The 16,849-nt window shown below is 39.0% G+C and overlaps 1 protein-coding gene across 1 annotated transcript; it reads left to right on the top strand.

The window, feature by feature from the left end:
* The first annotated feature begins 710 nt into the window (after positions 1-710).
* On the top strand, positions 711-5,581 carry LOC112912657 (olfactory receptor 4C11-like). The gene is made up of 2 exons (XM_025989310.2): positions 711-926; positions 4,025-5,581. The coding sequence occupies exons 1-2, from the start codon at positions 840-842 to the stop codon at positions 4,976-4,978; spliced, it is 1,041 nt and encodes a 346-aa protein (XP_025845095.2). The 5' UTR covers positions 711-839; the 3' UTR covers positions 4,979-5,581.
* The last annotated feature ends 11,268 nt before the right edge of the window (positions 5,582-16,849 follow it).

Below are 16,849 nucleotides of genomic sequence, written 5' to 3' on the forward strand. Positions count from 1 at the left end.
ACTCCTTGTTCTGATATTAATGATGGTAATGTTAGCTGCCTAAACACCCTGATACCTAATAATTACATTTTGTTTCTGATGTTGGAGTAAGGGATGATCTACAGAGTGGAGGAACGAGAAGAAAACTCTAGTGAAAACCTAGGATGAAGCCCTCTTTGGTCCCTAGCAAGATTCTTTGCTCACCCTTGCACTGTGCATTTACATTTAAGTATAAATATAAATGCTGGTCTCTTTTTTTCCTAACTTATCAGAATTTTCCATCTGATTGCAAGTCAGGACATGTACTGGATATGTTCATAGTTTTGTTCCTAACCTATTTATGGTTTCTGGCTTTATGCTGGTTCCACTCAAGTGGCTGAGAAATGATGATTCTCATGGCAGTAGGAGGTGGAGTGTCCAAGAAGGAGAGGTTGCCATGGAGCACAAAGGCTAGAGGTACTGTTTTCTTTGTTTCTTCTCTCTGCTAAACTGCCTGCCAGCCTAACTTGATTTGCCCAAAATAGAACACTTGAACTTGCCCTATGAGATAAATAATAGATGAACAAAGATATTAAAACAAAAATGAAAAGCGACTATAATTAAGGATTGTTTGATTCAGGATGCACACACACACACACACTCACACACACTTCCCACTGGAAGGTCATTAGCAAGAAGGTTTTCTTTAAATCCTGGAAGGTTTTGCTTCGCAGATGGCATCTGAACTGAGTAGAGTGTGCACAGTTAGCAATGCAGAGTCGAGGTCTAATCAGAGGAAGGCCTTTATAACTAAGAAATAGTGAAAATTTAGTGAATGAGATGGTATGGAGGCATATTTATGAAGGACAAAATTGACAGGCATGGCTGAAGCATACATGCCCAGAGGCATGGGAGGAAATGTGGTGAGCAAGATTATGGCACAGCGTTGGAGGGCTTTCAATGTCATGGTGAGTATTTCAGCCATTGCATTAGAAAACCACAGTAACCATTTTATTATATTCATGGTTTTTTATATTTTTTGAATGTGCTATTCCATTTCAAGTTATAACAAGGTGATAAAAAGAGGTAGAGGATGCAGGATGAGGAGAAGAGGGAATATCTGAAATTGTGTCCTTTCTTTCTGTTTAGAAACATGGATGGTCCATTTAAAGAATTCTGAGATTATGGGAAGCCCCAGTGGCTCAGCGTTGTAGCGCCTGCCTTAGGCCCCCCGGCGTGATCCTAATATGAAAACAACGTTTGCAAATGCAGGTGCACAGACCTCCATCTCCCATGCTTTGTACATACTGAATTATTTAGCCTTCATAGAAACCCTACAAAGTAGGTTGCTTTGCTCTTAATATTTACAGGTGAAGAAAATGAAGCACAGAGATATAAAGGGACTTGTTACATATCTCACCATAGTGGGTAGTTGAGTGGGCTACAAATCTAGGCTGTATGGCTTTGGCCTCTAAGCACTATCGCTGTGCTAACCCACCTCCCTGCTCTGCTTTAGAATATCTGCATCTCAGGAAACCGAATTTAGAATGTCTTACTTCAGTTAAAGTTATGATTCATCTGTTAACATAATTTTGAATTTTTTACTTCCCAAACTATTCTTTAGAAATTTGTAGTCTTGTGTCTTGTCTCTTTGTATTCTTCTAATACCAATGACAGAGTGCCTTACATAATGAATGATTTCAACTATATTTATCTTAAGACTCTTAAAATTATTAAGAGCAGTGGAATATTTTTCCCATTCTTTACAATAACTCCAGATATTTGTGAGTCAGTACTCAAAAAAAAAAAAAGATTACTGTAGGGTTATGAGAGAAGTGAGTAGATAGTATAATTTTAAAATGTTTTGGAAGTAGGCTAAATTAAAATGGGAAAATTGGAAGATCAGATTACAGAAAAAGGGAAAGAGTCCCAGAAACAGAGCAAAAGTAAAATCATGATAGTGAAAGAAGCAGAGGTATATTTCTTACTCACTACGCGGTGGGTATTTTTCTTATTTTATCTACCTACGTTCCATGATTATGCTCAAGTGGCTTTCTCAAAATAGAATATAGTGTAACTAAGATTTGAACTCAAGACATCTGAATCTAGCACCTGTGTTCTTGGCCAGGAAATGTAATGTTTTGCTAGATTAATAGTTATCCCAGATAAAAAATCAAGACGGCAAAATATAAACTGACAAAAGATGAAAATTCTCAGATGGGCAATCTTTACATAAAAAATACAGTGAAACTGAGCAGTCTGGGTGGCTCCGTGGTTTGGCGCACCTTCCGCCCAGGGCCTGATCTTGGAGACCCAGGATCGAGTGCCACGTTGGGCCTCTGCATGGAGCCTGTTTCTCCCTCTGCCTACTTCTCTGCTTCTGTGTCTCTCATGAATAAATAAATAAAAATCGTTTTGAAAAATGCAGTAAAACTGTTAAATGTGGTTTATGATAAAAAGGTATATGCACATAATAAAATACAATTATTTACTATTATGCCAGTGAGGTAATAAGATATGTCACAAAATAACTTGTGTTTGCATGTTCATCAGCTTTTTTGGAATATCATCAACCTTGAAATATTGGCCATACTTGTATATACAAAAGAGGTACACATATAGAAGTATGCTGTTAGAATGTTTTAAAAAAACACACAAAAACCAAAAAATAGTTATTTCTGGAGGGTAGGATCATAGAGTCAATAATTTTGAGACAGAGTGTAATTTTCTTTTCTCATTCCTCTGTGTACTTTGAAGAGTTAATGATATGAATTTTGAAAATAAAATAGTGTTAATAAATGGACACAAAATATTGAAGAACCTTTTAATCATTACCAATAGCAATGGCAATATCAAGCATTTGGGGCAGCAATATCATGATTGTAAAATTACTCTGAATTGTTGTTTGTGAGAATGAAAATTGAAAGCAACAGCAATATCTAGGTTGACAAAGGGTCAAATAAATACCACTTAGAAAAATTTTACAATGTCAGTTATTAAAGGAACAATTGAACCATGGAAAATATAGTAACATGTGAAGAAGTGTTATAATAATTCCAAGTCAAAATCAGAACACACAATGACATACAATGATTTCAATGACTAACAAGAATTGAACAAGAATTCAATGAACAAGAATTTGAACAGAAAAATCATAACATAGTATAATGGGATATAGTATAATGGAATTTTCTTCAAATGGTATTTTTAGAAATAAGAGAATTCAGGGTAAATACTAATATATATATATGTGTAAAAGCACTATTTAGAGTATAGACATAGTTAGGAATTTTATGCCACATTGAATCCATATGCCGAGATCCTGAATGACTTCAGTTTAATAGAATAGTAAAGAGGGTAAACAGGAAATTTCCTCAATTATTACAAACCTCAAAGTTTTCCAGGCCTTTTTAATCAAATGACTATCAGTGAAGGTGACATGGAACGCAAGAGGTAAAAGACTGTGAAAATAGATTTTTGTAAAGGATATTTCATCCAAGATACTGATAAGCTCAGAGATGAAGTCAGGGACCCCAAATTAGTGAACTCAACTGAGGATATTTTCTTCAGGAGGTTTCTCCAACACTAGGAGTGCTAAATATTATCGGAATAGTGTTTTTCAGATTTCAAAGCACATAGATAAAATGCATAATACATAAACTAGATGCGTGTATATGTGATCATAAAAAAATATTTTTCATTCTTTGGGAAACTCAAGGTAAAGTGAAAGTGGGGCACTATTGGATATAAATTTTCAGATGAAGGCCAAATTTCAAGGCAGTTAAGGCACCTGACCAAGGAAAGTACAAGTTCTGCCATTTTCAATCTTGGTAGGAATCAAAATTTTTAAAGAATATTGACTTTTTATTCTCCAATGCAGAGGCTTTGATCCAATTGGGTTAGTTTATGAATGAATACATAGATCTGGGAGAGGCTTGGACTTCTGCAGATTTACAAAAATTCGTAGGGATTAAAGGAAGTTGGAGGTAACATGGAAGAAAAATAAGGAATTGAGAGGTTAGCCCAATGATCTCCCCAAGATGTCACTTCTTTTCTTCTTTTGCAGATTAAGCTTTCATCAAGTTCACCTTACCTGCAAACTACTATGTCAATGAACAGCAGTGTGAATGAATTCATTCTGCTTGGCTTGACACAGGATCCAAGAAAACAGAAAGCAATATTTGGGGTCTTCTTGATGTTTTACCTTGCCACAATGTTGGGAAACTTTCTCATTGTAGTGACTATTAAAAGAAGCAGGACCCTTGGGAGTCCCATGTACTTCTTCCTATTTTACCTGTCCTTTGCTGATGCCTGCTTCTCTACAACCATTGCCCCCAGGTTGATTGTGGATGCCATTTCCCAGCAGAAGACTATTTCCTACAATGAGTGCATGACTCAGGTCTTTTCAGTCCACTTCTTTGCTTGCATGGGAATCTTCGTGCTGATCCTGATGGCTTTTGATCGCTATGTAGCCATTTGTAAGCCCTTGCGATACACAACCATCATGAACAGGCATGTCTGCACTGTGCTGGTGATTCTGGGTTGGGTGGGATCCTGTATCCACTCTTCAGCACAAATTTTCCTGGCTTTAAGATTGCCTTTCTGTGGTCCCAATATGATTGATCACTATTTCTGTGACTTGCAGCCCTTGCTGAAACTTGCTTGCATGGACACTTATGTAATAAATTTGCTAGTTGTTACTAACAGTGGAGCCATATGCATGGTGAGTTTCATAATTCTGCTTATCTCCTATGTTATCATCTTGTACTCTCTGAGAAACTACAGTGCAGAAGGAAGGCGAAAAGCCCTTTCGACCTGCACCTCCCATTTTATTGTGGTTGTCTTATGTTTTGGCCCATGTATATTCATTTATACACGCCCAGCAACCACATTTCCAGTAGACAAGGTAGTGGCTGTGTTTTATACCATTGGGACACCCTTGCTGAACCCTCTGATCTACACACTGAGGAATGCAGAAGTGAAAATTGCAATGAAAATGTTATGGTGTAGCAAAGTATGACTTCTGTCGATACATGATATTCAAGGATCCTAATGTATATTTCCTTAAAAGGTTGGTTTTCCTTCATGAACAGGAAAGATAAAATATTTTTCTTTGGAGAATTCAATCAATTAGTAATTTTTAATCATGCTTTTTGTATATTTTATTGTATTAATATTAATAAATAGTAATACATATATAGACTCCTTATTCTGAGAGGATTGCATTAAAATAGGACTACTTATAGCCCAAAGCACTTTGAAAAACCTATCATAGACCTTAGTTGAATGGTATTGACATCTGGTCATATTCACATGAAAATTTAGCTTCCTGATTCAATTTGCTTTCAGAAGGAAATGCACTAACTAGTGAGAGAATGATTGTGTGTGTGAGCACACACCAATTCTGTGTCTAGGTTTTATTCTAGATGTAATGAATGTGGTCAAGGTGCTAATCCATATGTAGCTGGAACTTAATGTAGGTGGCTGTCTTGATAGCCTGGCATTTGGAGAAGGCATTATAAGAGAATTCTGCTCTGGAATCTGTGCATGAACTTGTCTCACTGGGGAATCTACATGGAGGAACCCTCAACCTCTAATAAAAGCTTAAATATTGGTGAAAACATGTATTGTGACTGGAGAATTTCTCAAAGTTCTGTGAATGGTGAGAGAAGGAGAATCCTGTACTTGGCAGTGATGGGTGGTATCAGCCACTCAGCTGCCCTTTGGCCGGTCCTTCCCATTACTCTTCACAAGGCAGAAAGAGTCAGGGAAGGGATTTGGCAGCAGGAATATGCAGAAAGAAATACAGAAAAGGGAGGAATGAGGGAGAAGGGGAGGCAAGGTGAAAAGCAAGAAAAGGCCAAAGAAAAGTGGGAACTTTGTTCAAGTTGGAGAGCAGAAGCTTTGCCTTTCTTACATTTTGAGAATCAATCCTGGATGTATGGACATTTGCAGGAAAAGAAGTGAAGTGAGGAGGGGCAAGATGGGGGAAGAGTAGGGTCCCCAAGTCACCTGTCCCCAACAAATTACCTAGAAAACCATTCAATCATCCTGAAAATCTACGAATTCGGCCTGAGATTTAAAGAGAGACCAGCTGGAATGCTACAGTGAGAAGAGTTCGCGCTTCTATCAAGGTAGGAAGACGGGGAAAAAGAAATAAAGGAACAAAAGGCCTCCAAGTGGGAGGAGCCCGCGAGGAGCCGGGCTGAGGCCGGGGCGAGTGTCCCCAGGACAGGAGAGCCCCGTCCCTGAGGAGCAGGAGCTGCACCAACCTTCCCGGGCGGAAAGGGGCTCACAGGAAGTTAGAGCAGGACCCAGGAGGGCGGGGATGCCCTCGGGCTCCCTGGGACACTAACAGGCACCTGCGCCCCGGGAGAGTGCGCCGAGCTCCCTAAGGGCTGCAGCGCGCATGGCTGGACCCGGAGCAGCTCAGAGGGGCCCGGGCGGCGGCTCCGCGGAGGGGGCTGCGGGGCGGGAGCGCGAATCCAACAGCGCAGGCCCCGGAGCACAGGGCGCCGGGACACAGCCCAGGATCCGGCCTCCCCCAGGACAGGCAGAGGCCGGGAGGGCCCAGGACAGCAAGGACTCTCCTGCCTGGAACTGAGCAGATCAGCGGCTCAGGACAGAGCGTCCAGGCCCTGCAGACGGAGAGCCCCGGAGTTACTGCGAGGGCTGAATCCAGGTTTCCAGAGCTGCTGCCACCCTGTGGTTGTTCCTCCTGGGGCCTCCCAGGGTAAATAACCCCCACTGAGCCTCACAGGTGGCCTCACCAGATAAACAGGATAAACATTACTCACTGAGAACTGCACCAGACAGGGGGCTGAGCATCTCCCCCAAGTGCTAACACCTGAAAATAAGCACAACAGGCCCCTCCCCCAGGAATGTGAACTGGTGCAGCCACTCTGGAAAACTGTGTGGAGGTTCCTCAAAGAGTTAAAAATACACCTACCCTAAAACCCAGCAATTGCACTTTTGGGGATTTACCCCAAAGATTCAGATGCAATGAAACGCCGGGACCCCTGCACCCCGATGTTTCTAGCAGCAATGTCCACAATAGCCAAACTGTGGAAGGAGCCTCGGTGTCCATCGAAAGATGAATGGATAAAGAAGATGTGGTTTATGTATACAGTGGAATATTACTCAGCCATTAGAAACGACAAATACCCACCATTTGCTTCAACGTGGATGGAACTGGAGGGTATTATGCTGAGTGCAGTAAGTCAATCGGAGAAGGACAAACAGTGTATGTTCTCATTCATTTGGGGAATATAAATAATAGTGAAAGGGAATATAAAGGAAGGGAGAAGAAATGTGTGGGAAATATCAGGAAGGGAGACAGAACATAAAGACTCCTAACTCTGGGAAACGAACTAGGGGTGGTGGAAGGGGAGGAGGGCGGGGAGTGGGGGTGACTGGGTGACGGGCATTGAGGGGGCACTTGACGGGATGAGCACTGGGTATTATTCTGTATGTTTGCAAATTGAACACCAATAAAAAAATAAATTTACTATTAAAAAAAAGAAAAAGAAGTGAAATCTCAGTATCTCTACATCTTGACTTAATGTAGCTTACCTCCCTTGACTGCCATATTTGTTTGCTTGGGTATCAGAAAAAAGCTTTCTTTGGTCCTAATATATCCGAAATATCAAAATTCAGATTATTTGGAAAAACCAAGATTGGAAAGTCTCTTTTAGCTCATTTCAATTTATGTCTTTTGTTTTTATACGAGAATGTTTTAAAATACATATTTTCACTCTGAAGATAACCCAACTGATATGTACAATACACACCTGCTGCCACCACTGCCACATCATAATCTATAAGCAAGCACTGCCATGTGATGTTCTTTCAGTATCTGAGTTTATAATACCCAACAAATTGGCACCAGGAAGTACTACTTTAATTGAATTGGGCTAATGAGAAAGGAATACAACGAACTTCATAAGTATGTGAAAAGTTTCTGCCAACGGAACACAATATTATCCAATCCCACTAAATGTGCTTAGTATTCTTACATAGGAAGTGTGGTGGATTGAATACTTAAGACCCAATGAGGACATTTATCAGAGAACAAATGAGGACATTAGAGAAATTTTTTTTGCACTCACAGAAAGGATACATTTTCATGAACAAATTGGTATAATTAAACCATATCTGCCAATGGGGAAGATTTCAAAGAGAATTGGGTGGGGATTGACATGAGGAAGTAGTCATGAGGAAAGGGGACAAGGAATCACTCCAAGCATTGGAAGGGGAGAAAAGAAAGGAGGTTTGAAAATCAAACCTTGAGTGTTCAGGGGGAAAAAAGAGAAAATGAATTCATTAAAGATCCAGAGAGCTCTTAGAGAACCGTTTTGTGATGTCAAGGGTGAGGGGAGCCATTTGCAGTTCTCCTCAGTTCTACAAGAGGCAGAGGCTTCTTGGTTAGGCTGAGGCTGTCCTAGCCCTCACCTGATCTGTCTCCTTTCCCTAAGAGGTCCCAGGAGTGTGTTGCTAGTCATCAAAATCGGAAAACGATGTTTCCTGTATTTTGTGCAGCTTCTAGTTACTTTCAGCAAAGGGGATGTCCAGTGACTGCATTATGTCCAGAAATTTAGAATACTACATTTTCTTTGAATTGGGTCTGTTTTTATAATATTAAAATAATTATGAACTATGAAGAAAGGAAACGAGTGCACTCTCCTTGCAATCCATCTCTCATGTCCCCATTCCTGCCATAACTCATGTGTTTTTTTTTCTTTTTTAAAAGATTTTATTTATGAGAGGGAGAGAGAGGTGCAGAGACACAGGCAGAGGGAGAAGCAGGCTCCATGCAGGGAGCCCATCGTGGGATTCATTTTTTTATAATAAATTTATTTTTTATTGGTGTTCAATTTGCCAACATACAGAATAACACCCAGTGCTCATCCCGTCAAGTGCCCCCTCAGTGCCCATCACCCATTTACCCCCACCCCCGCCCTCCTCCCCTTCCACCACCCCTAGTTCGTTTCCCAGAGTTAGGAGTCTTTATGTTCTGTCTCCCTTTCTGATATTTCCTACCCATTTCTTCTCCCTTCCCTTCTATTGGTCATCAAAACAATGTGGTACTGGCACAAAAACAGACACATAGATCAATGGAACAGAATAGAGAACCCAGAAGTGGACCCTGAAATGTATGGTCAACTAATATTCGATAAAGGAGGAAAGACTATCCACTGGAAGAAAGACAGTCTCTTCAATAAATGGTGCTGGGAAAATTGGACATCCATATGCAGAAGAATGAAACTAGACCACTGTCTTTCACCATACACAAAGATAAACTCAAAATGGATGAAAGATCTAAATGTGAGACAGTATTCCATCAAAATCCTAGAGGAGAACACAGGCAACACCCTTTTTGAACTCGGCCACAGTAACTTCTTATAAGATACATCCACGAAAGGCAAAAGAAACAAAAGAAAAAATGAACTATTGGGACTTCATCAAGATAAGAAGCTTTTGCACAGCAAAGGATACTGTCAACAAAACTAAAAGACAACCAGAATATCTTCTCCAGAATGGGAGAAGATATTTGCAAATGACGTTTGAGATAAAGGGCTAGTTTCCAAGATCTATAAAGAACTTATTAAACTCAACACCAAAGAAACAAACAATCCAATCGTGAAATGGGCAAAAGACCTGAGCAGAAATCTCACAGAGGAAGACATAGACATGGCCAACATGCACATGAGAAAATGCTCAGCATCACTTGCCATCAGGGAAATACAAATCAAAACCACAATGAGATACCACCCCACACCAGTGAGAATGGGGAAAATTAACAAGGCAGGAAACCACAAATGTTGGAGAGGATGCAGAGAAAAGGAACCCTCTTACACTGTTGGTGGGAATGTGAACTGGTGCAGCCACTCTGGAAAACTGTGTGGAGGTTCCTCAAAGAGTTAAAAATAGACCTGCCCTACGACCCAGCAATTGCACTGTTGGGGATTTACCCCAAAGATTCAGATGCAATGAAACGCCGGGACAACTGCACCCCGATGTTTATAGCAGCAATGTCCACAATAGCCAAACTGTGGAAGGAGCCTCGGTGTCCATCGAAAGATGAATGGATAAAGAAGATGTGGTTTATGTATACAATGGAATATTACTCAGCCATTAGAAACTACAAATGCCCACCGTTGTGGGCTTCAATCCCAGGTCTCCAGGATCACGCCCTGGGCTGAAGGTGGTGCTAAACCCCTGAGCCACTTGTGCTGCCCAAACATTTTTAGCTTATTCTGCATCCTTTTTCTCTAGGTTTTTAATGTCTCCCATACACATAGACTCCTGCAGGAATGCTAAAAAGAGTTTTTGACATACTTTCTAACTTTTTTTTCCAAATTGATAGTCATTTATCTTCTTATATTTTATATTCATGTTAATACTTTCAACCTCATTCTATATTTAATTACCAAATATATATTGTTGAATACTTTTGCATGATACTCTGTCCTCTTAACATATTTGTTTATCCTATGGGCATACCCGATTTGATTTCATAATATAGTATTATGATATATTTGCACTTGGTTCTTCTCCCTCTACCACCCAAAATCCTTGGTTCTTCTATACATTCAACCATGTGTACTTTAGAATCACTTACTCCCTCTCCATGCAAATAACCTTCAGTGATTTTGTTTAGGAATTGACTCAGTGTGTCACATAATTGTGAAAAATTAACGACTTTAAAAGGGGAGTTCCTTCACTTCCAAATTGTGTGATTCACCTTATTCAGCTGTATTTCTTTTTGATTAGGTTTCGTGTTCTTCAATGAAGACTATTCATGTTTCTGTTACATCTCATAATTGTATTTTATTCTAGTGGAGATTTTTTCCATTTTATAATTGTCTATTATACTTACATTTGGAAGTATTATAATGCTGGTTTTTGAGTAAGCTCTTTTAATAAGTAGTTTAATCTGCCAGTTGATTGTCTTGGTTTGGGGAAGTAGATGAACACATCAGACAGTAATGACGTCTGTTGTTTCGTGTTTGCTTCAACTACATTATTCCCTTTTCCTACTATTCATTATTTGACACAGAATTTCCAAAGACAGGCTGCTAGATTGAATTTGCCTGAAAATTTGTAAATTTGTTTAGTCCAAAAATTGTTTAACATAATATTTTATAATAGGTAATCAATATTTTCAAATCATTAATATGCACATAAGATGTGAATGCCTAATTTCTCTCAAAAACCTGGGTGAGGGACAAATTTGGATATATGCCCCTCATTAGGCAACCACACACAAGAGCTTAGTCCTGGTAGAATCTAGAGGGGGAAAGATGTGTTTCATTTCTACAGGATGCAAAGGGCTTAAATTCCTTCTTAAATATCTTTTTACAGTTTGACTTCATTCAATCTTTTAAATCTTCCTGATCTCTGTAAGTGTATGGTGTTGAGGACCTGGCATTAAAAGTCAGTGCAGGACATAATAATGGCAGCTATAAAAGGTGGCCTTATCTTATTCCTGAATTTAATGGAACTCTCTTAAAATTAAAGGTGACATTTCCTTTAGACTTCTGGTACATATTCTTTGATCAAGTTAAAGAGAACTAACTATAGGATGACAGAGTCCTACAAAACTTTCAATAACAGAATGAGAAACATAAAGTAAATCTAGCATGACACTATTTATTCGATTGACATTTGTCAAGTTCTTTTTTTGTGTATATTTTTTATTGGAGTTTGATATGCCATAATATAACATAACACCCAGTGCTCATCCTTTCAAGTGCTCCCTCTCTGTGCCTATCACCCAGTCTCCCCATCCCCCCACCCACCTCCCCTTCCACTGCCCCTTGTTCTTTTCCCAGAGCTAGGAGTCTCTCATATTCTGTCTCCCTCTCTCATATTTCCCACTCATTTTCTGTCCTTTCTTCTATATTCCCTTTAACTATTTTTTATATTCCCAAATGAATGAGACCATATAATGTTGTCCTTCTCCAACTGACTTACTTCACTCAGCATAAAACCCTCCATTCTATTCATGTTGAAGCAAATGGTGGGTATTTGTTGTTTCTAATGGCTGAGTAATATTCCAGTGTATACATAGACCACATCTTCTTTATCCATTCATCTTTCAATGGACACAGAGGCCCCTTTGACAGTTTGGCTATTGTGGACATTGCTGCTATAAACATTGCGGTGCAGGTATTCTAGCATTTCACTGCATCTGCATCTTTGTGGTAAATCCCCAACAGTGCAATTGCTGGGTCTTAGGGTAGTTCTATTTTTATCTCTTTGAGGAACCTCCACATGGTTTTCCAGACTGGCTGTATCAGTTCACATTCCCACCAACAGTTCAAGAGGGTTCCCCTTTCTCCACATCCTCTCCAACATATGTTGTTTCCTGTCTTGTTAATTTTCCCCATTCTCACTGGTGTGAGGTGGTATCTCATTGTGGTTTTGATTTGTATTTCCCTGATGGCAAGTGATGCAGAGCATTTTCTCATGTGCTTGTTGGCCATGTTTATGTCTTCCTCTGTGAGATTTCTGTTCATGTCTTTTGCCCATTTCATTATTGGATTGTTTGTTTCTTGTTGTTGAGTTTAATAGTTGTTTATAGATCTTGGATAATAGTCCTTTATCTGATAAGTCATTTGCAAATATCTTTTCCTATTCTGTAGGTTGTCTTTTAGTTTTATTGTCCATTTGTTTTGCTGTGCAGAAGCTTTTTATCTTGATGAAGTCCCAATAATTCATTTTGCTTTTGTTTCTCTTGCCTTCATAGATGTATCTTGCAAGAAGTTGTTGTGGCCAAGTTCAAAAAGGTGTTGATGTGTTCTTCTCTAGGATTAGGATGGAATCTTGTCTCACAGTTAGTTCTTTCATCTATTTTGAGTTTAGCCTTGTGTATGGTGCAAAGTAAGGGTCCAGTTTCATTCTTCTACACGTGAATGTCCAATTTTCCCGCACCATTTATCGAGGAGTTTGTCCTTTTTCCAGTGGATAGTCTTTCCTACTTTGTCAATTATTAGTTGACCATAGAGTTGAGGGCCCACTTCTGGGTTCTCTATTCTGTTACATTGATCTATGTGTCTGTTTTTGTACCAGCACCACACTGTCTTGGAGATCACAGCATTGTAATACAACATGAAATCGGCCTTGTGATGTCCTCGGCTCTGGTTTTGTTTTTCAGTATTCCCCTGGCAATTCGGGGACTTTTATGATTCCACACAAATCTTAAGATGAATTGTTCCAACTCTCTGAAGAAAGTCCATGGTATTTTGATAGGGATTGCACTGAATATGTAAATTACCCTGGGTAGCTTTGACATTTTCAGAATATTAATTCTTCCAACCCATGAATATGGAATATTTTTCCTTCTCTTTGTGTCTTCCTCAATTTCTTCCAGAATTTTTCTGTAGTTTCTGGGTATAGATCCTTTACCTCTTTGGTTAGGTTTATTCCTAGGTATCTTATGCTTTTGGGTGCAATTGTAAATGGGATTGACTCCTTAATTTATCTTTCTTCAGTCTCATTATTACTGTACAGAAATGTCACTGATTTCTGGGCATTGTTTTTGTATCGGGCCACCCTGCTGAATTGCTGTATGAGTTGTAGCAATCTTGGGGTGGAGTCTTTTGGGTTTTCTCTGTACAGTATCATGTCATCTGCAGAGAGGGAGAGTTTGACTTCTTCTCTGCCAATTTCAATGCCTTTTATTTCTTTTTTGTTGCCTGATTGCTGAGGCTAGGACTTCTAGTACTATGTTGAATACCACTGGTGAGAGTCGTCATCCCCGTCATGTTCCTGATCTTAGGAGAAAGCCTCCCAGTGCTTCCCCATTGAGAATGATATTTGCTGTGGACTTTTTGTAGATGGCTTTTAAGATGCTGAGGAATGTTCCTTCTATCCCTACACTCAGAACTTTTGATCAGGAATGGATGCTGTATTGTGTCAAATGCTTTCTCTGCATCTATTTAGACAATCATATGGTTCTTGTTTTTTTCTTGTTGATATGATTTATCATGTTGATTGCTTTATGAGTGTTGAACCAGCCTTGCATCCCAGGGATAAATCCTACTTGGTCATTGTGAATAATCTTCTTAATGTACTAATGTATTGGGTCCTATTGTCTAGTAATTCGTTGAGAATTTTTGCATCTGTGTTCATCAGGGATATTGGACTATAATTCTCCTTTTTTTGGTTTTGGAAATAAGGTGATGGTGGCCTCATAAAACAAGTTTGGAAGTTTTCCATTCCTTTCCATCTTTCAGAACAGCTTTAGTAGAATAGGTATTTTTTCTTCTTTAAACATTTGATAGAATTCCCCTGGGAAGCCATCTGGCTGTGGAATTTTGTATCTTGGGAGGTTTTTGATGACTGCTTCAATTTCCTTTCTGGTTATCGGCCTGTTCACGTTTTCTATTTCTTCCTGTTCCAGTTTTGGTAGTTTGTGGTTTTCCAGAAATGTGTCCATTTTTCTAGAATGTGTATTTTATTGACGTATAGCTGCTCATAATGTTTTAAAAATCATTTGTATTTTCTTGGTATTGGTTTTGACCTCAACTTTCTCATTCATGATTTTATCAATTAGAGCCTCTTCTCTTTTCTTTTTAATAAGGCTCGCAATGATTTATCTATATATAAATTATTTCAAAGAACCAAGTCCTGGTTTGGTTGATCTGTTCCACAGTTCTTCTGGTCTCTATTTCTTTGAGTTCTGATCAAATCTTTATTAACTCTCTTCTTCTGCTTGGTGTAGGTATGATTTACAGCTCTTTCTCCAGTTCCTTTGGATGCAAGGTTAGCTTGTGTATTTGAGTTTTTTCCATTTTTTTGAGGGATGCTTGTATTGCAATGTATTTCCCTCTCAGGACTCCTTTTGGTGTATCCCAAAGATTTTGAATGGTTGTATCTTCATGCTCATTAGTTTCCATGAATCTTGTAAATTCTTATCTAGTTTCTTGGTTGACACTTTCATCTTTTAGCAGGATGTTCTTTAACCTCCACGTGTTTGCATTTCTTCCAAATTTCTTCTTGTGATTGAGTACAACTTTCAAAGCATTATGGTCTGAAAATATGCAGGGGACAATTTCAATCTTTTGGTATCAGTTGAGACCTGATTTGTGACCCAGTATGTGGTCTAATCTGGGGAAAATTCCATTTGCACTTGAGAAGATTGTGTATTCAGTTGTGTTTGGATGTAAAGTTCTGTAAATATTTGTGAAATCCATCCAGTCCAGTGTACCATTTAAAGCTCTTGTTTTTTTTTTTTTTTTTTGGAGATGTTGTGCTTAGAAGGTCTGTCTTTACAGAAAATGCCATGTTGAAGTCTCCCAGTTTAAGTGTATTTTTATCTAAGAATGTCTTAACTTTGGTTATTAATTGATTGATCTACTTGGTAGCTCCCACATTAAAGGCATAAATATTCATGACTGTTAGGTCCTCTTGTTGGATAGATCATTGAAGTATAACATAGTGTCTCTCCTCATCTCTTACTACAGTCTTTGGGATAAAGATTAATTTATCTGATATGAGGATTGCTACCCCTGCTTTCTTTTGAGGACCATTTGAATGGTAAATGGTTCTCCAACCTTTGATTTTCAGGCTGGAGGTGTCCTTTTGTCTAAAATGAGCCTCTTGTAGACAGCAAATAGATGAGTATTGCTTTGTTAGCCAGTCTGAAACCCCTGCACCTTTTGATGCAATCGTTAAGCCTATTCACATTCAGAGGTACTAATGAAAGGTATGAGTTTAGTGTCATCATAATACCTATTCATTCCCCATTTTTGTGGATTATTTCATTGGGCATCCTCTTTCTTTTACAGAGTCCCCCTTAGTATTTCTTGGAAAGCTGGTTTGGTGTTCTTTCAGTTTCTGCCTATCTTGGAAGCTCTTTATCTCTCCTTCTGTTCTGAATGAGAACCCTGCTGGATAAAGTATTCTTGGCTGCATGTTCTTCTCATTTAGGACCCTGAACATATCCTGCCAGCCCTTTCTGGCCTGCCAGGTCTCTGTGGAGAGGTCTGCTGTTCATCTAATATTTCTCCACATATAAGTAAGGGATCTCTTGTCTCTTAGTGCTTTAAGTATTTTCTTTTTATCTTTGGAATTTGCAAGTTTCACTATTAAATGTCTAGGTTTTGAACACTTTTTATTGCTTTTAAGGGGGAAATCTCTCTATCTCCTGGATCAGAATGCCTCTTTCCTTCCCCAAATTAGAGAAGTTCTCAGTTAGTATTAGTTCAAATATGCTTTCTGGTCCTCTGTCCATTTTGGTGCTTTCTGAAACCCCAATTATATGTAGATTTTTCCTTTTGAGGCTGTTATTTATTTCCCTTAACCTTTCCTCATGGTCTTTTAATTGTTTTTCTCTTTTTTCCTCAGTTTCCTTCCTTGCAATCAACTTGTCTTCTATGTCACTCACCTGTTCTTCTACCTCATTAACCCTCACCGTTAGGATCTCCAATTTGGATTGCATCTCATTTAATTGATTTTAAATTTTGGCTTGATTAAATCTAAATTCTGCAGTCATGATGTCTCTTGAATCCTTTATGCTTTTTTCTTTAGCCACCAGTAGCTTTATAATTGTGCTTCTGAATTGCCTTTATGAATTCGTATTTTAATCCAAATTCTGTAACTATGAAAGAGAGAACTGTTTCTGATTCTTTCTTTTGTGGTGAGTTCTTCTTTCTAGTCATTTTGCTCAGTGCAGAGTGTCTAAAACGAGTTGTAATGGAAAAAGGAAGAAAAATACAACAAAACAAACAAAAAATCAAAGAGGGGTATCCTCTGGTTCTACATACTGTAAATCGCTCCACTTCCCCTTGAGCTTTCCATTGTTGATCAGGCAAGAATTTGCTCTTTCCTTGTCCTTCCAGCTGGTCTTCTGGGGGAGTGGTCTGCTGTGCTGATTCTCAGGTGT

Source organism: Vulpes vulpes, chromosome 5 (genome assembly GCF_048418805.1).
Source record: "Vulpes vulpes isolate BD-2025 chromosome 5, VulVul3, whole genome shotgun sequence".
NCBI lineage: Eukaryota > Metazoa > Chordata > Mammalia > Carnivora > Canidae > Vulpes > Vulpes vulpes.

What these genes read in the sequence shown, in the direction of transcription:
- LOC112912657 (XM_025989310.2), top strand. Translation starts at nt 840, where the DNA reads ATGGCTGAAGCATACATGCCCAGAGGCATGGGAGGAAATGTGGTGAGC. An exon ending in GGAGGGCTTTCAATGTCATG is followed by an intron (nt 927 to 4,024) that starts GTGAGTATTTCA and finishes CTTCTTTTGCAG; the next exon opens with ATTAAGCTTTCATCAAGTTC.